Raw genomic sequence first — 22748 nt, 5'->3', positions numbered from 1 at the left:
GTGAGAGTGACAGAGGAAGATGGAGCTTGAGTGAAATTGAATGAGAAAGAACGAGTGTGTGAGAAAGACAGTGTGATAAGTACTGTGACAAAAAGAGAGAGATTGAGAAAGTATGAGAGAGTGAGAGACTGTGTGAGAGAGGGAGTGAGTGCAAGTATGTATGAGTGTGTATCTGAGTGTAAGAGACAGTGTCAACGTGTGCAGTATGTGCAGGTGAGCTGTGAGTAAGTGACTCTGTATGTGTGTTTCTTGTTAGCACGTCTGTACATAACTGTGTGCTTGTTTGTCAGTGCATCTGTCTGTTCTTCATGCTGACCTTGGGCAAATTCTCCAGCACTGGGGAAGTGTCCTAATATGGTTCTCCACTATTTTTCCAGCCCACCCAAAATCCAAGAACACCTCCACTGGGACAGGAAACTCAGCACTGTCCTGGTATGTGCACATGCTTGTGTGCATGTGTGTATGGGATACCCAAGTGCATTGTGCATGTGCAATGTTTGTCTACCTAATGTGCTTTTTTGGAGAGTGTAAGTAGTGCTGTGTCACTGCATGCATGCGTGCCACATTATGTGTGCAGGTTGTGTGTGGTTTTGCTAGAATACCTTCAGTATAGAACATACATGAAATATTCCAGTAATGGCTGTAAATCAGGAGGTGAAAGGGACAGGGGAGCTTGGTGATATTACAATCATGATGGAAGTGGTACTGAACAAATCAATTGAGCTGCAGGCTGACAAACCTGACAGACTTCATCCCAGGGTCTTAAAATGAGACGGTTAATGAGGCGGTAGATGCATTGGTGTTAATTTTCCAAAAACACTAGTAGCTGGAAGGGTTCCATCAGACTGGAAAGTAGCAAATAAAACTCAGCTATTCAGGAAGGGAGGCTGAAAACAGATATGCATAGGTCTGTTAGCATGATATCTACTGTGCGCAAGGTGTATTTTTTATTATATAGTGGGCACCGTTCAGTGATGCTATTATACCACCCTAGAGCAGGTGCAATTTCAACATGGCACTCTTGGTTCAGAGATAGGGATATTACCATTGCACTACAAAAGCCCAAGTGGGCAAAAGTTTTTTCTTGATTTTCATTCCTGCTCATCCCAATGAATCTTTTGTCATTGCTGTTTGGATGCATTGTGTGATACCATTCAATATGCAGGCAATTTCCAAAGCAACCTATTCAGAAATGTTAAGAAACGTCTGGAGTAGGTAATTCCTGAATGTGGGCCTCCTAGCTCAGAGTTAGGAACTCTATCACTATACCTGAAAAGCTTGAGTGGTCAAAGTGTGAGAATTAATCATAAAGAGGTTACAGCTGTGCATTTGGATAAACACAAGGTAATCAGAAAGAGTCAGCATAGTTTCGTAAAGGGGAAACCATGTTTAATCTATTTGTTGGCATTCTTTGATGACATAATATGCTCTGTGAGTTAAGCGGAGTCTACAGATGTACTGTACTTAGATTTCCAGAAGGTATTTGACAAGGTGACATGCAATAGGCTATTACACAAATAGGAGCTTATGGTGTGGGTGTTACGTGCTAGCATGATAGAAGATTGGCTGGTTGCCAGAAAACAGATATTATGCATAAATAGGTAGTATACTGATTGGCAGGACGTGCGACAGTTTCAGCTTTTTTTAAAAGCTTAGGTCAATTAGTTTTGAGGGGAGTGAAAGCATAGCAGCTAAACTTGTAACTGAAGGTCTCTTGCCCTGCACTGGTAGTGTCCCAACTGTTGAGTCAGAAAGCCTGAGTTCAAGTTCCATCTGCTCCAGAGGTATGTCGTATTATGTCTGAATAGGCTGATCAAAAATGTCTATTTTCATAAGAATTGGTCCTGTGAATGGCCATTTAAGTTTCTAAATCTACATACTAACAGGCATCTCCTTTTCAGCCTGTGGGTGATCAATGAGTTGGCAATCCATTCCACCAGCTCACCACTTAGGCAGTGAGGATAAAAAGCTCAAGCTGATAATATATTTTTAAAAAGAGAAAAAAAATTACAGATGACACAAAGATAAGTTTGTAGGTTGTGAAGAGGACCTTGGGATGATTCAAACAGATGTAGATAGATTCGACGAGTAGGTAAAAACTGGCAAATGGAGTAAATTGTGGGAAAATACAAAGCTGTTCACTTTGAAGAATTAATAAAAACAGAACATAATTTAAATGGAGAATAACTACAATTGCAAGGTGCAGAGGGTTCTAGGTAATCTAGTGTTTGAGTCACAAAAAGTTTGTCTGCAGATATAGTCAGTGATTAAGGCGGCTTATGGAATATTATCCTTTATCTTGAAAGGAATTGTATACAAAAGTAAGGATGTTATGTTCCAGTTATACAGGACATTGCTGAGACCACATCTCGAATACTGCCTGCAATTTTAATCTCCTTATTTAAGGAATGATGTTAATGTGTTAGAGGCATCTCAGGGTTGGTTTGCCAGACTGACAACTGGAATGAGTTGGCTATTTTATGAGAAGGTTGGGCAAGCTCAGCCTGTTTCCACTGGAATTTAGAACAGCAAGAGGTGATGGAACTGAAGCTTAGGAAATCTAAATGGTCTTGTCAAGGTGAACATGGAAAGAATGTTTCCTCTTACGGATTTAAAAACTAGAGGTAGTCCTTTGTTGGGCAGTGGTGATGAGAATCTTTTCTTTCAGCGGGTTGAGAGACTTTGGAACACTCTGGCATCGGACTCCATGTCATTGAATATTTTTAAACAGTGGAGTTAGATAGATCCTTGTTAGACATGGGAATCAAAGATTGTCGGAGCTAGATGGAAACATGGAATCCAGAAATCAAGCAGGTCAGCCAAGATCTTGTTGAAGGGTGGAGGAGATATGAGCTGTCAAATGGTCTACTCCTGCTCCTAATTTGCATGTTCACATATGCAGAGTATGCACATAGTGTGCGTACATATATATGCATGTGACACTAAAATCAAATTCTAGTTCTATAATCTAACACCTCTAAAACCCAAGAGACTGATGAAAGAGAGATCTATTTTGGGCCAACGTTTTTGGTAGATAAAAAATATTCGTACATTTTGAAAGTGTAATCAATGCAGCATACACTACAATAGGGAAACTTTCCAACTTAAAATTGGCACTTGATTTAAATAGCTGAACTCTAACGGAAGTAAACTTATAATGCTCATCCATTTTCCCCTATGCTTATGATTAACTTCAGATTTCAGTTTCTAGATCTTCAGAAATGAATGAACAAATAAGCGTACCGAAAGCTAGTTTGGGTTAACAGACATCCACAATTCAAAATCTTCAACAAAACATCAGGCACTGGTTATTTTTCCCTTCATTCTCCATGACACATGTTGGTGGCAGGTTACCAGAAACAGCATGCATTGGTTCTGGTGTAAAGTATGGGTTCATACACTTGTCACTGTCAATAGTTAGTGCAGTGTTACTAATTCCAGCAGATTATTTGAGGTCAACTTTACAAGCATCATATTTAAAACTTGCTTCTGAAGAGGCTCTTGCATCTGTTCATCCAGATGTATCAGAAAAAAAAACTAGCAGATCTATAGTGTCCTGCATCACCTCAGGACATCCCAAAGCACTTCACAGCCAATGAAGTAACTTTTGAAGATGTTCACTACATTACTGTATTAATGTAGGAAACACAACAACAAATTTTCTCACAATTAGTTCCCACAAATATTGATGTGATCAGGAGCAAATAATCTGTTTTTAGGTTTTGGTTAATGGATCACCATTATCCCCATAAAGCCTGAGAGAGCTACCCTGCCCTTCTTCCAACAGTACTATGGAAACTTTTAAGCCCAACTAAGATGGGAGACACAGTCCAAAAGATGACATCTTTGACAATGCAGCACTTGCGCAGTACTACACTGGAATATCACGCCAGTTTTCTTGTGCTCAAGTATCTGCAAGTCAATCCTGAAGCCACATCTTTCTGATTTGGAAGGCATGACTGCTACTCATTGTCTGACGGAGCAGTAGGCCTTCCTTCCAGGAACCTTGGATCATTGGGAAGAGGAAGCTGTTTCCGTTTAATGGTAGAGCAGTAACCAGACTCTTTGTAAACTAAATCAGACAAACCGTTTCCAGTGGCAGGAACCAGGGGAACAACGATTTGAAATAATTGGCAAAAGAACCAACAGGGAGCTAAGGAATTTTTTTCTTTTAAAAGAACTGCAAGTTGCTGTGATCTGAAACAAAGCTGCTCGAAAGGGTGGTGGAAATAGATTCAAAAAGGAATTGGAAAAGTAATTAAAAAATGAGAAAATCTGTTAGGGCTATGGGAAAAAGAAGGGATTGTGGAGCTAATTGAACAGCTCAATCAAAAGCACAGGCATGATAGGCTGAATGGCCCCATACCATTTTCTTCTATGATTTCCTGTGTTCACCTAAAGGTTGGAACTCTTGATGGAGGTTTATACTTAGTAGCAGGAAGCTGCATAGGAATATAATTACAGCCATGGATTTGTATTGTAAAAACTTTCTGGGAATAGTTTATTTTTACTGAATCATATTGATTCCTGGAATAATAGACCTAAATGGAAAATACAGCTCTAATTGACTAAAATACATATCAAATATTTTGAAATGAAAAAGGAATTGACTGGGTAATGAATTGCATTTGTCCATTGTATGATATGAGCATCATCTTAATCACAGATTTTAAACAGTTATATCCTGCGGCATGTTATGTTTTAGTTAAACAGATTACAGCACAGAAAATCTCTTTATTAATGACATTCCCTAAACAGGCTGTTAAACTCTAATCTTCTTGTATTTTACAGTGCTGTGGTATGCTTCATTGGATCTAGGCAGTACGTCAGAGAACAGATCAAAAATATACAATATATTCATGTTGGAGTGGATGCAAGCTTATGGAGAATAATTGATTGCTGGGAGTGATTAGAGATCAATAAATGGATCAAGGGGCTCGGAAACCAGAGGTCTGATTTCTTTTAAATACTTTCAACTTTCTAGGGACTTCATGCTAGTTTCTTTGTCAGTTGTTGTCTTGACAGAGACTTCTGTTGTTACAGTAGACTTTCATATCCTTTGATCCAAAATAACCTTTACTGATTTGTGTGAGGAGGAATTACTTACATCAGGGTTGTTTTCCCTGGAGTACAAAAGGTTAATGGGTGATCTGACTGAGGTGGTTTAGTATTTTGAAATTAACTGATTGGATTGATGAAGAGAAACTTTCCCACTCGAGGGAGGAATATGTGGAAACAGGACTTAAGGTTAAAATCAGAGTCATATTGATCAGGAGAGAAAATAGACGAACAGGCTTCCAACTAGATCCCACAAAAATCTGTAGCTGTCAGCTTAATAACTATACATCTGAAATTTGTAGCGTATACAAGAACTTAAAAGAGATATAGAAGCAAGATATGCAGATGGAGTTCGGAGGCAAAATGAACCATAAGCTCATCAAGTAGCAGTACATGTTTGAGGAATGAATAGCCCCCAATTTCACCACTGCAGAATTGTGATGAGATAGTTTGTTTGCAAAGGCTGAGATGAGTGCAATTTGGAGGGAGAGAATAAGGCCAGTTTAGAGAGAAAGAGAGACAAAAATGAAAATGCAAACAGTGAGCATGAGCAAATAAATGAGAGAGAGAAACTGTTTGGAAGAGGACAGCATCTGTTAACAATGAGGGGCATGGGGTTCAAAATGGGGTAAATTTTCATTGTTACCTTGGGGGATTATATTCTGGGTGAGTGGATTTCCTGGCGGTTCTAGAAACCCTCTGATATTTTCTCCCTTGAAACAATCTCTGAATTTTATTGTGTGATTTGTATTTTTTGCTAACTGAGGAAAGACCTGTTTTTGAGTGACTGGTTTACAAAGATGCATCATAGCACTTTTTCCTGCTGAATATAATAGCTATCCTACTGAAGGGAAGATCTGTTTTTCTCCTACCCACTTGCACCCTGACTGCCCATCAAAACCGGGTACCACGGAGACATCTCTTGGAATATTTACTGCTGCCAGGAAACATCCCACTTTGCAAAATTTAGTCAGTCCATCTAGCTTGTTCTTAATTGGGGAAATCAATGCATCTTCATGTGTTTATCAAATTAACTGGTAAATAATTTCTGAAGACTAAATTATGCCTTTCATTTATAATTAACATACTTGGGATGAAAATCCTAACAACTGCCTCCTGCATGTCTCAATTAATGGCTTCAGCTTCTTTGCTGCAAATAAGAATGGACAAAAAAGGAAGTTGTCATTGTTTTTAAAAAGACTAGCAAAACCTCAAACTGAATCTCATCAACCTTCAGCAGGTACAACTGATTGCAAGAGACCAAGAGAATCTCACGAACAGAAGACAAACACACACCACTTCTCTCTCCATCAGCACATGGCATTTTATCCCAAACACACAGCTTTCATTCTCCAATCCTAACAGCTAGGACTCAATCAATGAAATGTGGAGCTGGAGGAGTACAGCAGGTCAGGCAACATCAGAGGGGCAGGAAAGTCAACGTTTCGAGTCTGGACCCTTCATAGGACTCAGTATTGAGTTCTAGTTCTACAGTCTCCGACAGCTCTCTACTTGCCCAGCGCATGACAATTTGCTGTTCAGGCCAACTGCAGAACATTCAATTATGGGAATGGAGCTGCTAGACTACTACATTCAGACCCATGTTGTCCATGTTGTCACCTTAACTTTTCAGCTGGAAATTGAACAAAAGCTAGGGTTAGAGTTGGTGAGATACAGGGCACCAGCTGAAATTATCCATGCCCTATCCAGCAGCCGCAGAGATCATTTTCAATGCTCATATACTGTCCTAGGGCAAACCAGGAACAACCAATCTCATTCCCCAGTCTATATGAGATTTCATTGCTCATCCATTGTAGCAGGCACGTGGGTGAATTTTGCACAAAATGTGCAAACAATGCCACTATAATAGTGAGATAGTCTAGATATTCTACGGGTTTTTCAAATGCTTAATAATACTCTTTGAGCAACTTTTGAAACAAAGTTCATAACATTGTGCCCACCTTAAATGATGACAGAGTCTGAGACACAAATAAAAAGGGGAGAAAATCAAATTCAGCGAAAATAAATGAACGATCATACGCCACTGCACTAAAGCTATTATTTCTAAGTAAAATAAAAAAAATGGACTGAAATTTACAGTCATGTTGACAAAACTTTTTCCCAAAAAGCTAATATCCAAGAGGCATGCTGACCGTCCAGCCATCCTAGGCAAGTTTGAACAATCTTAACTTTAAAAGTGGGGGCAAGGGATCAAATCTGGGAAGATATAGTAAATCAAAGAGTAAAGACAAGGCAAAAGAGAAAGATACTGAAGTGTGATTGGAAGGGATAGACAGTATAATGCTAAGAGTAAACCAACACAGACCAGAAGTTACAAAGAGAATAAACAGATAAAATCAAAGACTGTGTCTGAATGCCTATAGCATTTGAAACAAAACAAATGAACTGAGAGTGCAAACAGAAATAAATAAGTATTATTCAGTAATCATTACACAAAAATAGCTCAGGGATGACATTGATTGAGGTCAGAATCTTGAAGGGTCCTGGACATTGAGGAAGGACAGGAAGTTAGGAAAAGGTAAAGGTGTGGCTTTGTTAGTTAACAACGAGATGGCACAATAGAGAGGGATGGCCTAAGTTCAGGAAACCAGGATAAGAAAATGGTCTGGGAAGGATGAGAAATGATAATGGTAATAAATTTCCTGCTGGAGTGGTGTACAGGCCTCCCAACAGTTGCTACATGATAAGGTGGGGCATAAACTAAGAAATAACAACCGATTGTCAGACAGGCACAGCACTAATCATAGAAGATTTGAATCTAAATATGGACTGATAAAGTTAAATGGCCAAAGGAATTTAGATGAGGAGTTCACAGAATGTTTGTTGTGATATGTTCTTAGATGTTGTGTTACCAAAAGTGGTAAGAATGCACATTTAGAGTTACAATCAGATCAGCATTGATCTTACTCAATGTTCATGCGTCCACCCTGAGGTCTAGGAGGAACAGTCATTGTGTGGGAAATAAAAATGCAATTTGAGGGTGCGTTTAGATAGACTGTAGAGAGAGCATTGCATGACCAGAGTTGGAGCTTTGCTGCTGACAAGGATTAGCAGGTGTGGAATGTGCATTTTTTTGCTCCTCAGATATTGCTTATCTTGAGGCAAAGGATCACAACAATTAAATGTAAAAGGGGGTGCAATGTTTTGAAAGTTTGAGTTAATTAAAGGAACCTTCACCAGGGAAAAGTGATCTCTTAACCTGCTGGAAATTGAAGATGATGTAAAAACATGGGCTATCATGAAATGTGACCAAAAACAATTATCATCACAGTCCTTTAATGACTGGAAAGGAGAAGTTTAACTGGTCAGCTCTCTCTACAGTAAGAGCATACTTTGGAGCAGATGCAGAATCAAAATGATCTACAATGATACTGACTTACATAAATGCTATTCCCTCAGTAGGAGCTAAGCTTGCTGAGTCTTCAATTCTGGAGTTTACTGCAGCACCCAGATCATTGCAATAATGCCTGGTCATTTGTTTCTCATTAAACTTATTATGATCTGAGCTAATGGCAATACTGGACAAGTCAGATTCCAGAGTGAAACCTGGCTTGATGTTTTATTTTTGCAACTTGGTCAGTCATTGAACATGTTCACATAATGCTACTGATGTATTTTTATTAAAAGTATTTTCTTGTTATGTAATAGGCTAATGGCAATTGTGAAAAATCTGATATTAAAACATTAAAAAAAAATCAAACCCTTCCCCAGTAATATCCTGGTAGCCATCAACCCCAGTGAAGTGTCATCCCTATCCTCACTCTTTAGTTTCTTAATCAAATGACAAGGCATTTACACACAGCAAACTCAAACCAAGAGAAACATTTGTCTTTTCTAGATTTTTATCCGGGACTAACAGTGATTTTTCTTTTGTGAACTCATTTTATAGGATAATAACTGAGAACAGTTTGCAGACAGTGATCTCAAAACAAGTTCTGATAGAGTCAGTGGAAACATCATTTGCATTTAACTGAGGAAGTAAAAAGTGGCATCGGCAGCAGCATCAATGAGAGTGGTCTCTCCAAGGAATGGTGAACAAAGATGGCGGCGCAGGCCCAGGGGAACGGCGAGGCCAAGTAAATGTTGGAGAAGGAAGGGTCCCGCGACAGCGGCAGCAATGCCGGGATGAAGCGGACTCTGCTTCACCCGAGCTCGAGGACTCCCGACAAGCGAGGCACAGGTCCCAGGCTAAATCCCCCGGTTCAAACTCGCAGGCTGAGCCAGGCGTCCAGGTCCGCGGCTAGGCCCAGGCGCCTGTTGGCGGAGATGGTGATGAGTTTGGTTCCAGTGCAGGACCCTGCGGCACCGGCAGCGGCTGCGTTGGCGAGGTCGGCCCAACGCGAGCTCATGGCGGCATTGGTTGAGGTGAGATGGTGCTGGACAATGGTGTCATTTTGTTCCAGCAGCGATGGCATGGTCAAGCGCAGTGGCAGCAGCGTCATCGGTTTAGCAGCAGGGACCCGAGACATCGGGATGGAGGAGCCCAGATCCAGGCCCATGGATGAGCTAGAAGAGGAAGCTGTTCCAAATATTACTAAAGTTTTTGAGATAAGACTATAAAATGAACGTCATTGTTTTGTTTTCCTGGCTCTATATTCTGTGTTTTGGTTTATTTTTTGTGCTTAAAGGTGGTGCTGGAGAGTGGTGACACTAAACAACACTTTTCACTATATTTGTAATAAATACTTGACAATAAATAAATCAAATCAAATTTTTCTCTCAGATTTCCTTCACATACACTAGATGTGATTCTCTTGATTACCGTCACCCCCCAAGATACACAGATGATGACTAACTCACTGACTTTCCTACCTGAACTTTAAGAAAAGAATTAAGGGAAGCTACAACAGCTTAAACCTCCTTTCTAGCTCCGATGGCCTGAAGGCTGCCAAAACTGAACTGCCCTTCTGCTGAGGTAAAACTGTTCTTCTGAGATAAAACCTGATTGCAGCCCTTGGTCTGTCTTTCAGTACGTCATAAAAGTTCAACTTTATAAACACTTCATCAATTACCAAACCGGATAGCTTACTACTCATTTTCCTTAAGTCACAGGCTTTCTTGGAAACAACGCTTGAACTCACTATTTAAAAAATTACACTGACCTTTTTGAAAAACAAAGTTCCCTTTGCAGAACCAAAGCCAAATCCCATTTACCTCTACCTTTGAATCCAAATTCCTGATCATGATAATCCTGATAATAATACACTTTAAATTTTCATCACATGGAATTTAATTTAAAAAGACATATTGTCTATTCATTGCCATTAATATCCATATCAAAAGTGGAAATTAGAATTTACCTTCCCACGCCTTCATGGAGGATAATTCTGCAACATCAGTCTTCTCTTTCTCTTGCCACTGAGCCGCAGACAACACTAATTTTGGAAACATGTTACTTTGTACAAATCTAACGTTCCTTACATTGGTATCAACTTTGCTTTCCTTCCTCACCCATAGGAACCGCATGGTCAATAATTATAGATAAATAGCTCAAGAATCAAAATCTCATGATTTAGGAAAGCGATTGAGATTCATATCTCTGTGCTGTAGGAAAATACCAAAGATTATCCACATCCTACAGGGAATGATATAATTGGAGTGAGAAGGTAACATAACAAATGATTAACACTGCACTGAGTTGAGTTAGACAGAAAATAATGGGTCATAATATGAGCGAGGCATGAATAAATAGCAAACACCCAAAGTGCAATAACATGAATAGTAAACATTCAAAGGTTATACCAATGAATAATAAATGGATGCTGTCCTTGTATTAGGGTTGATCACTCCCACTGCTTGATACTAACTAAAATGGATTTAGCAATTCCACCGTACACTTCACTACCAGACTGCTTAATATCTGAACTTTCTCCCTCTGTTATTTAAGCAGATAATTTTACCCATTTATTTTAAATGTTTCTGCAAAGGGAGAAATTGGAAAAACTTTAGATGAGTGCAGACAACATAAAGATCAGTGGCTCCTATAATAAAATGTAGGATGTTGGTTAATAGATAAGTATCATGCTGACCCTGAGAATCCTTTTATTTGTAACAGGTACAATACAAATATGACTTACACTGAATTATTTTGAATACCATGGAAAAGATGCAGAGAGTTTTGTGCAATTATAAAATGAGAATCTGTTTTACGTCACCAATGACTCAAAACATGGTGGAAGACACAGGGAAGGTGCAAAAAATGATTCACAATGATAACACGTTACACCCATCAGGAAAGATCAAACAGGTGAGGGCTATTTTTGTTTGAAAAGAGAAGACTGAGATGTGACTTGATAGAGATCCTTGAAATTACGAAATGGTTCGATAGAGTAAAGCACAGAAAATGTTTCCACTTGGTGGGTGGGGAAGGAACCAAACTGTGCACCATAAATATAAGATGGTCACTAATAAATCAAACAGGAAATTTAGGATAAGGCTCTTTATCTTAAGAATGACAATAGAGAATACACTACTACAGGGAGTGGTTGACAAGAGAACATAGGTACATTTAAAGGGAACCTGGATAAATACAAAACAAATACAAAGCACACTGAATGGTTTTAAGCGCCATGGGTAGGATGGAGAGCATTTTGTACAATTATGAAATGAAAAGCTATCAAAATTGAATATTAAGCAGATAGGTGTTCTGTCAAATGGTCTACTTCTGTGTTGTAAATTCTATTTGAATAAGAAGTTGGTAGAGAATGACAATAACGTACCAGAAAGATGGCAAGTCCATATTCTGGAAGGATGAAAATAAGTGGATATTCTTCATCTAAACAATTTTAATTAATTCCCAAGAAGAAAACATAATCTTCCCCTCGAGGCATCTAATGCTTTTCCTTAAAAGGTTGCAGCAACAAAATCCTCTATTGACTTAAATAACCAGGTATCCATGCTCAAGATAGCAACTGAACTGCAGTGTGTCATGGACCAGACTAAACACCCTTCAAATATATCAAGGAGATAGCCTGACCCTAACTTCTTCTTTTTTAAAGGCAAGTCTGAGGTGCTGTGTTCCAGATATAATTTTTTGCTTACGCTATTCGGCTTTAAGCAAAGCACACTTTATTCTTAACTTTATAGTTAAAATATAAGCAAAGGAAAAAAGAATTGGTCTAAGTTTAACAGAATAATAGATTATTTAACTACTAAACAGCAACTGTTCCAATATAGTTACATCCATTAAACACACCCTTGACAAAGGCAAATTCAGTAAAATAGATTGTCTCACAAGCAACATTTTGCTAGTCCAGGAGGAAAGAACATCAAGAGTAAATTCTGGCAGAGAGAGAGAACGCAAGCAAGCATTTTTCTATAGCAGAGAGAGATGTACAGAAGCTTCAAAATCCCAATAACTACTGAAAACTAAACTAAAACCCTGATCTGTAGGAGCCTGACCTCACCATTCATGCTGTTTCTACTGTTCCAACTTTAAAAACAAACTCCAAGGAGCAGATAAGCTGTTTACTTTATTGGCTTGGAACAGATCACTTATCACCTCTGTTTCAACCTCTCTTCATAACAATAAGCTGGACAAAATACAAGCCCGCATGTGCTCCTCCAACCCGCACCTCCTCCTGCACCCCTCCAACTCGCACCACCTCCTACGCCCCTCCAACCTACATCCCTTCCTGCAAAATCTAATTCCTTAAGTTATTGGAGACTTATTTTTAATGTCAGGAATAAAATATTTCAATTTGCTTACTACTCGGAGTTTGTATTTGATCCACTATATTACTCAATCAGCCTGAAACAATATTATGAAAGAGTTTTTTTTGAGGTAGTTAAGTTTTGGACTGTCTCTTTAATTCAAAGTAAAATGGATGAATGAAGAAGAGCATATGATCTGCTTTGAACTCTGCCTGACAACAATTCTGAGTAGTTACGTTACCATGGGGACAGGAGGCCCAGGTTTTGAGATTTATGAAGGAGTAAGGTGCAAAATGTTCTGAAACCACTAGCAAACTGGGCTGATTGTTGACCGACTCTCAATCTTCAAGTCTTTGCACAAAGAATGAGAGAGACATTTGACAGAGGTAAAATATTGCATTTGGTCTGGTCAGCAGTGAGAAGGCCACAAGTCCTCCATGAGATATTGGGCAGAATGTTCTCTGTCACATACCCTGTGACATTATACAGAATTCAGAAATCTGCGCTAGCAATTCCAGGTGGAGAAGTCACCAAAGTGGGCCTTAATGCTGCTATTTCAGGAATTGTAGGGAAGCATTTTTCAATGGTTACAAATCAGCAAAGCTGGGAGATGTGAACCTATTAAAAGTGGGAGCAACAAAGAATTGTTTTGTATAAAGATTGTAGCAGAAATTCAAATATCTTGATAAATATTATTGGTCTCTACTGGCTATGTAAAACAGTGTAAAACTATTGCTCATCAAATCTCTGATATCGCAACATATCAATGCAAAACTAGTGATGGTTTCTCACAACAGAAATGTGCAACATTGGTGTAAAGCCAAAACGTATATGTAGCCTAGAATGCAACTTGGGTGGGAAATCCTAAACTGCCTCAAATGTGAAACTACCTTAGAGTTGTATTTTCACTGCTTTAATCTAGTATAAAATCAAACCACCTTTCATGCTTCAATCAAAACAAGAATATGAAGCAAAATGTGTTATAGTATAAAATTAATTCTTAAAATGCATATTACACAGTCGTATGGGCCTTATAAGATCATGTGATCCTAATGGAAAGAAAATGAGAAACAGTTCAGTTGACTTCCGTGATGGTCCATGATGAAAGTTTAAATGTAAATCTACCACAACGATTGTCACAAACAGGGAAAGATTTCTGAAGCATGCTCCGAAAATGATAACTGGCATGTGCAGACAACCATTCTCTGTGATTCCAAGCATTTTATATTTGTTCCACCATCTTGGAAATTCCAATTTGTCCCACATGTTTCTATACAGGCAATTTTTGCCTGTAACCACGAAATTCCGAACAGTTTTGTGACTTTAGGAATGCTGCAGAGATGTGCAGCAACTCACTTCACCCTCACAAATACACTACCACGCATATTTTGGATTAGGACTGGTTTCCATTTAAGTGATGTGATTCAGCAGGTCAATTCACATTATTGCCTCAACTCAGTTACAAAATAAACACAAAAACAGAAAGCAGGAACACTATGTTGAAGAAAAAAAAAATTCATACAGAGTGTTGGTTATTGAAGAAATACAGAAACAGACAGGACTGTAAACTGCTTGGAACGGATTGCTTTTCCCCAACAGTGCAAACCTTAATAGGCGAATCAGTTCCAGATAATATGTTCATGTTGATAAGTTTTATTATTTACCAGTGAGACTTGCACACAACCAAAGCTGAAACCCATTTGATCAGCCAAATGTAAGTTTACACTGAACTTCCTAAAAGTAAAAGCCATTGTTAAATCAATATCTAATTTTCCTGAAAATATTCCAAAACGACATTAGTTGTCATGCAAATTATACGGAGATTTTCAGACAAGATCTGTTGAGGACAATAGGTGAATGAGCCTCTAGACATAGAGAAATCTGCCATGAATTTAGAAATTATGGACTCTAAAATCAGTCTGAAAGTAATTACTGAGGTGCCTCTGCCCATCCCCCTGTTGTCTACCCAGCCAAAAGATTGCTGGGTCCTTTCATTAGCCTGGCAGTGCCTAACTGCTGCAGGTCTCAAGCGCACACAATTGTTTGAGCTGAGAAGTTCAATGGAAACAGTCCAGTTGGGGAGTGAATCAAAAGGTTCTCAAAAGAGAATGCTGATTCCCCTCATGAGCAACCTTCCTTCGCCACCCCTCAATCCCCAACCCCCGCTGAAGTGACTGTACGAGAAAAGATTCAATGGAAAAGAATTTCAACTTTGAGCCTTCTTTCGACCACAGGTGATCCCAATATGATCCCCTCAGTTGGTTAAGATGCACAGGCACTCCTATATCAAAAACATAGCAGATCCCATTAAAGACCGAGAATGTGGGCACCATCAGCCTAATAAATCTTCTCTGATGTCACTCTCTGATTATATTAATTCTTTTGCAAGTGACTGACAAAGTTTGTTCTTGGTTACGAGTCAGGCAGTTGCGTGTCCTAGTCCAGCTAGCAGTAAGTCTGAGGCACAGCACCAAGTGATATGAAGGAGCATATAAACCAGCCCATTGACTACCATCAATATGGTGAACTGGTTTTATGTCCTTTTTAATTGTTTTACTTCGAACAAAATACAGAGGCTGTGGCTTAACCTTCAAGGCAACTATCCCTAGTTGTTGGCTGCTACAATATGAGCTGTGCACAGTAATGTGCAGATTCAAGTCTACAATACTGCTGCAGAAATCAGGCTGGTATCCAGGTACTGCAACATGGATAACCACCCTCACCAGGTGTTCAGGGTTCTCAGAGTGACCCTCTTTTTCACACTTCATGCTAGTTCCTACCTGAAGGATGTATCCACGGACATAGTCTCGGAGAGTCCAGCCCAGGCCGTGCAGGATCTGAAGCACCTCCTCCTGTTTCAATACACTGAAGAGACGGTCAAGAAGGATTTTGAGGCGCACTGGGACTGCCTGTGTCCCGTACAACATCAGGCTGCTGATGTCAAACACCACATTGGACTGAACAATCTCCACCTGCGTTGGATGGTACAGGTGTTGGGTGCTGAGCTTGTCCAACGCTGGAGGAAAGAAACAACAAATTACATTTATTTTAAACAAGAGTCATTATGCAGCACAGAGGGAGACCATTCAGCTCTTGCCTGTGCTGCCTCTTCAAAAAGTGCAAACTAGTAGCTTCACGTGGATGATATAGCCGTGGAACAGTCAGGAAGCAGTTTGTCACACAAAAGGAGAATGGAAATTAAGTACTTTACATAAAAACAGCTGTTGGGGCGGAAGCAAAAATGAAATGTCAAATGAAAGTTTGATAGATTTTCATTTTGAGAGGGAATTACAAGATTAATTAATTATTTACAGGTTACAAAATCAAGGCAGCTAGGTTGAGGTAAATTCATGGATCAGCCATAATCTAACTGAATGGTGGAATAGGTCCAAGGGATGAATGGCTTCCTCCTGTTCTTATGATTCTCAGCTTCATAAATAAATGAACAATAACTTTTTTTTCCATCACATTGAGTCAATTACTTCACATGTCCCTTTCTCCAAGGTAAAATGAAGGTCGATTTTGAGCATAAGAAATGATAAAAGCCAACCTGTGTGAATCAATCTCATTATACATTTACAAAATACATCAACCCAACCCCTCCTTATTTTTTGCGTTGCTACTATCAATCCCCATCCCAGCACCTAGCTTGCTGTCTCACAACTACCAATGGCTCTACAGCCACCCATCCATTCAGGACAGTCTGGACAGACAGTACTTGCAATACCTCCAGCTAACCCTCCAGCTGTTTCTTTGTCACTTCACAGCTCTAGTACCACTCTTTCCTTCTTCTTTTCTTCTTTGATAAAGCATGCATGTGCGAGAGACCAAAATAAGGGCCACAAGCACTGTTGTGACAATGGATCACAGCCCCAACATACTTATAGCCATTTTTTACTTCTAAGATCAATAACATGCTGTTCTTAAAAAGGAGGATAGCTGCAGAAAAATTGCGGATTTAAATTCAGTAACTGGAAAATTTCTGAAGAAGGGTCCCGACCCGAAACATCAGCCTTACTGCTCCTCCGATGCTGCCTGGCCTGCTGTGTTCCTCCAGCTGCACACTGTGTTATCTCTGACTCCAGCATCGGTAGTTCTTCCTATCTCTCACTGGAAAAGTCCTTGTGAAGCCAATGAATTTCAGACATGTATATTATCCAGGAAACTTCAGACAGGGCGAGACTTAACAACAAGAGATAATGAGGGGCTGACTATCTCTCCACTCTTGGCAGAAAGTCACCTCATGCTATCCATTTTATCCTCCAGGAATACAGAAGGGAACAGGGAATATAAAGCCAGTTTCAACTCTACTGGAGCAGAGTTGTGGGACTGAACACTTTCACGAGTAGCAACCTGGATTGGAGCATTACTGTGCTGTCAAAGTCACAGTTGAAAACCTGTCCATTAGATACGCCTGTGTTGCAGAAAAAGAAAAATACTCTTTCATTCCGAGTACTGCAAAACCAGTTTTTTAACAAAGATCAGAAATAGATCTTCATCAGCCAATGAAACTAAGAATCTCAAATAAGTGACTGTTGACTCCCAAAGTCAATGTTACTGGCAACCTCATTGTAAATGCTGCAACATTTCACTATCCACTCCTCACAAATAATTCAGAGACTGATCTGCGTGCCTGTATTTTTGAATTTATCATCTTTTAGGACTCGCAGCATTTCTAATTTGTGTGTATGTGCGCTATATTAATAATACTTCTCATATTTAGTATTTAATAAATTCTCTGTATTCATTAATTCAAGAAATCCTGTTTAAATTGGCTCATTTTAAAAAGTAAGTTCATCTGCTTCTGGCAATAGTTTTCATAAGTGAAGGGATCCATTTCAAATTCTTCAAGATATATGTGACAATAAAGTTGCTGATCAAATAACCTTTTGCAAACAACCAAATGGGTAAGTGAATAGGGAAGGGGAGCCATTTCATCACTTCTCAGCTGGGAGCTTAACACTTTGGGACATCCATCAAGAACCATGGTGAATTAGAGAAGCTCACCAGAGGTCTTGTCAATAACAATACAAGATGATTAATAATAAACTGGATAGGCAAAGCAGTGGGAAAACCCTTCACTCAGAGGGGTGGGATCTGAAACTGGCCAGCACAGCGAGTGCTTGAGACAAATGGCACATTATAAGGTAATGGCTCTAAAAAGGTTAATGTTGGGGGCTGCATTAATTCCAACTGATCTGGTCATGTCATAAGGTCTTGGGGTGGGGAAAAGTCAAGAGAGTTCTTGAATCTTACTGAATGAAGACTTATCTCCTAGATCTCCTTACAATCTTAGTTATTAACAAGATCTAATGTACTGATGTAATTTGGTGCTGATTGCTAGCACGCAATAAAGTTATACCTTGTTTAAGACTTTGACCTTCTTCTTGTTAAGATTTACTAATGGTATTCCTCTACCACTGTAAACCCTGAAGACCCCTCAACCCAATCAAGGAAAGTGGAAGGTGGCAGCAAACCATCGCAACCACAAGCTGGTCGTTGTTGACATTACAACACATTTAAATGGAAGACAGCAGTGAAGGTAGGAATTTGATTAAGTTGTACACAACAAATTCCGGCAAACCCAGATGCCATTTCCATTTTCAACTTTAAAGACTTTTCAACTTTAAAGAACTATTCAAAGATATAGTTGGCAGCTGCAGAGCAGTGAAACAGCCTGAGAGAGGAATTTGTGCAAATGTTGCCAAAGGGGAAACAACACTTAACAGTAAAGCCTTTCATTTCAGACCTGGTAAGAGAAGTGCAGAAGCAAGTGTTAATTAGTCGCTAGTCACATCTGTCAGTTACAGATTCCATTGTGACTTGGGGATCTGAAGCATTAGTTCAGATTCGAGTTTGAACAGGAAGTGAACAAGCATCAAAGCTCCATTAGGCAAGTTAAAAAATCCCTGTTGGGCAATAGGAAAACTTTACATTAATGTTTCAGAACACACTGAAAAGGTGAAACATTAAACAGGACTACTTGCAGTCCAATTGAAGAAGGCAGTAAGAAGATTGATAAAGCTGCAATAAGAGAAGATCCATAATTTAAACCACCGTTCAAGTAGGAGAAATTTTTGTTAACTCTGCAAATACCACAGACTTTAATTGGGAAGACTGTGGAAATGGACGAACTTTACTTATTAGGCTGTGAAAGGTGGGAAATTTTGCCTGAAGATGGAAGACATCTCAATCTTGGTCACAGGAAACAGGAAAACTCCATTTGGACTGTAAGACATGGGAAAAACCCCAGGAAGCAGTACTGAGATACAGCATTGCTATATTACAGAATTAAAATTTTCTACAACAATGACAATTAAACAGTGTTGCTGTAATTAATAAATTATCTACATAGGAAGAGAGAATGTATTGTTCTCAACATTCCTGAAGAAGTAGGAGGAGTTTAACTCATCATAACTAACAGTGAACAGATTGAAAGTCAAACCTTTGCCAAGTTAGTCTAAAGACAAGCCAGTCAGAAAACGGATACAGGAACAAATATTTGTCAAACAATCAGCCATGGGGTAATGGATTAGACATTTCTTTGGGCTTCCTAGACTCCTGGTGGAACTCAAAACAAAGATAGACTCCACTGTGATCAGCCAGCCCAAGGCAGCTGGTGACTACCGTGGGAGCAGATGGCCCCAGGTGGCCAGCGGTGTGACCAGGAGCAGATGGCCCCAGGAGGCCAGCAGCAAGAGCGGGAGCAGATAGCCCCAGGTGGCCAGTGGCGAGCCCGGGAGCAGATAGCCCAAGGCAGCCAGCGGTGAGAGTGGGAACAGGAACAGGCTACAAGGCAGCAAGAGCAAGCAGCCCAGGGTGGCAGTGGGAGCGAGGTGGAGTCTGAGCAGGGAGGTTCAGCCCTTGTGAGGAGTACAAGCCCAGCATGGTTAGGCGTGTATTAACTGTGGTTTTGAATTGATAACTGTTGTTTCTTTGTTTTTCTGCTCTTTAGTAAGATGGACTGTAATGTTTAACTTTTTAAACTTCATTTTCTTTATTTTTCTGCTTTGTACCAAGGTTCTGTACCTGGGTAGCTTTGTACCTAAGATGGCAGCGTAAGTGGTGACTTGCAAAATTTTCACTGAACTTCTGAGAAGAAGTGACAATAAACCTCATTAAATTCAATTTTAGAAAGCAAGAATTGTTTCATTATCATCAACAGGGTGGGAATCCGCAACTATATAGGCTTGGCAGTAATGTTTTCTACTCCTACTATCATTGTAGAAAATCCAGAAGACAAAAACTAGCAGTGCCTGCAAGAAGGTGCAGATGAGGAGAAAAAGAATGAGCAGTACAACCGACTTGAGCTCCATGATCAATCTTTAACTAAAATTGCTCAGGCACAGCCTGGTGAACAGATTGTAGTAACAGATTTGAATTAATGTCAGATGACAAGACAACAGAAGTTCATGAGAAACATTTCTCTTTGTTGTCTTCCAAAGAAGAACAATCTATATCAGTTACAGAGGTAAGTCAGTAACAGTCCTCAAGGAGCATGACTGAAGATGTGACCACGTTGGCTTCACCAGTAAGAAAACAAGAAAGGGCAAGTGAAGACTTTCAAACTGATCTACAAGTTGCAGTAAGCAGTTTACATACTTTAGCACTGGTGGATTAGCGGGTTAAAAATAACAATTAGCTTACACAGATGGGCTGCATTTGGCTGCATGAAAGCGAGCATTGAGGTGGGATGACCTCACGGTGAAGAAGTTATTCTGGTCAGAAAGCCAGGACTCTGCAAAAAAGAAAATACCTATTTCAACAGAACAGCCATGGTCCACGTGGGAATTCATGAGATTAAAGGTGCCCCAAATGATGTTATGAGGCTACTACTGAAATCAGCAGGCAAGAGGTACAATGTGAAAGAAATTCAGGTAATGAATGGTGCTTCAAACAAGGTAATGGACTGACAGACTGGTCCAGCAGAAAAAACATCAGTGAAGGATATCCAAGAGATATAAAAGTCTTCCAGTGTACAGAGATTGTATAGACCATGCAGAGTCAAGAACAAAATCAAGGTTAACAGTCCTGATGCTAAAGTCCTACCAATGTTCCAGGTTCTGGAAGAATTGTGAAACCTGCAGAATGACTGAATTTGTGAAGTCAGATGCTTGACAGGTAAATATAACTACAGATATGAATTTATACATGTCAATATTAGAAAAATATATGGAGTTTGGGGAGAGATTTACATTAAGCAACGGTTAATATTTGAGATTGCGTTGAGTCTACCAAATCTGGTGAAGTCACCATGACTTAGGTAGGGAATAGTTAGAAGAGTGTAGGATCTTGCAGAGTGAGGACCAATATCCTAGGTATCCTCATAGATATTTTCTTAATCAACTTGTTCAGAGATGTTATTACGTACCGCTGGAGCACGTGAGACTTGAATCCAAGATTCCTGATCCAGAGATAAAAGCAGTACAAAGCAGCACAAAAGCCCCCTTCTAAGTCTCCACGTACATTAGTAATTGTTACTAAGGCCAAGTTGCACCTGATTGCTACCATGAAATAAACTAAAACTTGTTTAAGACAATATCCTCTTTGCATTTGAACTCCCTGGTGGTTTACCTTCTTGTCAAGCAAGCAGACCCTTGGAATCAATCCCATTGTTAACTTCACAGAACTTAGCTCTTGCTTCAAACCTGGGACCTCGGCACTCTCTGATTCAATCACTGTTGCATTGAGCCATCAGGAGGTTTCAGATATCAAAGATGAATAAAGGTGACAGAAACCTACAAGGCAAAGCATCACTTTATCTCTTCAATGTCTTCCAGGTAAGATGTTCTCTTCGGTCATCCTCTGTAAACAGTTATGTTCAATAAAGCCTGTTGCTGGTGACCAGACCTACAGAACCGGAGACAAATGGTGATTAAAGCTCAAAGTGAAGCCCAGTGGCAGTATGGTGTTACTCACAAACCATGAGCCCAGAATTGAAAGTGATACCTGAAAAGAGGCTCTATAATGACAGGGATCAGCAAATGGTGAATTTCAAGGCCCATCTAGCCACCAAAAGACAAAAGGGGAAAACCTACATGATAGCTAAAGCAGTGTGGCAGAAGGCCCACAGAGAACGGGACAGGTAACAGCAAAGAAAAGCAAGCAGCAGTCCCTGAGAGTAACAAACATTCCTACTGACAGGTGAAACTTACAGAAAAGAACCAACTCCCAAGAGAGGGGTCCCATGCTATGGACAGCGCAGAGGGACTGCCCATAGCAGGGTCAGGCCGGAGGCAGCCAAGCCAGAGAAAGAATTCTTGTGGACTGTCCACAACAGGCAAAGAAGCTTAAACTCAATGGCCAATGAGGAGGGTGGTGGCAAAAGATAGGTTGGGAAGTGGAGGCAGCCCAGAGTGCCAGCAAAAGTCAGGCACATAAGTGAAGCTTGCAGAAGGCTGCTGCACTGCAACAAGTTCTGGAAATGGTCCAGAGGAGCAGTTAGGATGTGAAAGGAAGTAAATAAATAATAGCCATAGAATGGGATGTGGCAAGCTGCAGAGTCACCCAGCTGAACAATATGTACTTAACGACAGCACAGTATGGCTACACATGGAGATGGGAAATAACAGAGTACACAATGTCCACCAGAAGGCTTGCAAAGAAACCAAGTCCATTCACCGCCGTTGCAGACTCCTTTGCCATGCATTCACAGCCCGACCAGTCTAAGAAAGGGCCTTGCATTGAGAAAGACCATGTCACAGTTACAGCAGCAACACATGCAGCTAGAGGATGAATTCTTTTCAGGGAATGTAACAGGCCTGTTGGATCATTTTTGGGACCCCGACACCGACAACATTGTGGCCGAAGACACCGTGTCACTGAAAGAGACGGCAGCTGAGAGGAGCTTATAGTAGTTCAGCCATAAACTAACACCAGAAAAAATTCAGAATTTCCTAAAAGCAGCAAAATGGCCACAATATCAGAAGGATCCTGAAATACGGAGTTAGAAAAGAATCTTCGATCAAACATGGAGTCCTCAAAGCTTCAATGCTAACTTACAAAAATGAGCAAAT

The 22748-nt window shown here is 39.9% G+C and overlaps 1 protein-coding gene across 4 annotated transcripts in view; it reads right to left on the bottom strand.

Annotated features, from left to right (window-relative positions):
• The window catches only part of bnc2 (basonuclin 2), a 446623-nt gene that overhangs the window by 260630 nt on the left and 163245 nt on the right, over positions 1–22748 (bottom strand). For all 4 annotated transcript variants that reach the window (XM_048595058.1, XM_048595055.1, XM_048595056.1 and 1 more), the window contains exon 3: positions 15513–15748. In XM_048595058.1, the coding sequence (XP_048451015.1) occupies positions 15513–15748 (236 nt within the window). The remainder of the gene's footprint in view (positions 1–15512; positions 15749–22748) is intronic.

The sequence above is a fragment of the Rhincodon typus genome, chromosome 3, assembly GCF_021869965.1.
Source record: "Rhincodon typus isolate 14 chromosome 3, sRhiTyp1.1, whole genome shotgun sequence".
NCBI classification, from domain to species: domain Eukaryota; kingdom Metazoa; phylum Chordata; class Chondrichthyes; order Orectolobiformes; family Rhincodontidae; genus Rhincodon; species Rhincodon typus.
Note: the sequence above shows the minus strand (reverse complement) of the source record. Positions and strands in the feature narration are given on the sequence as shown.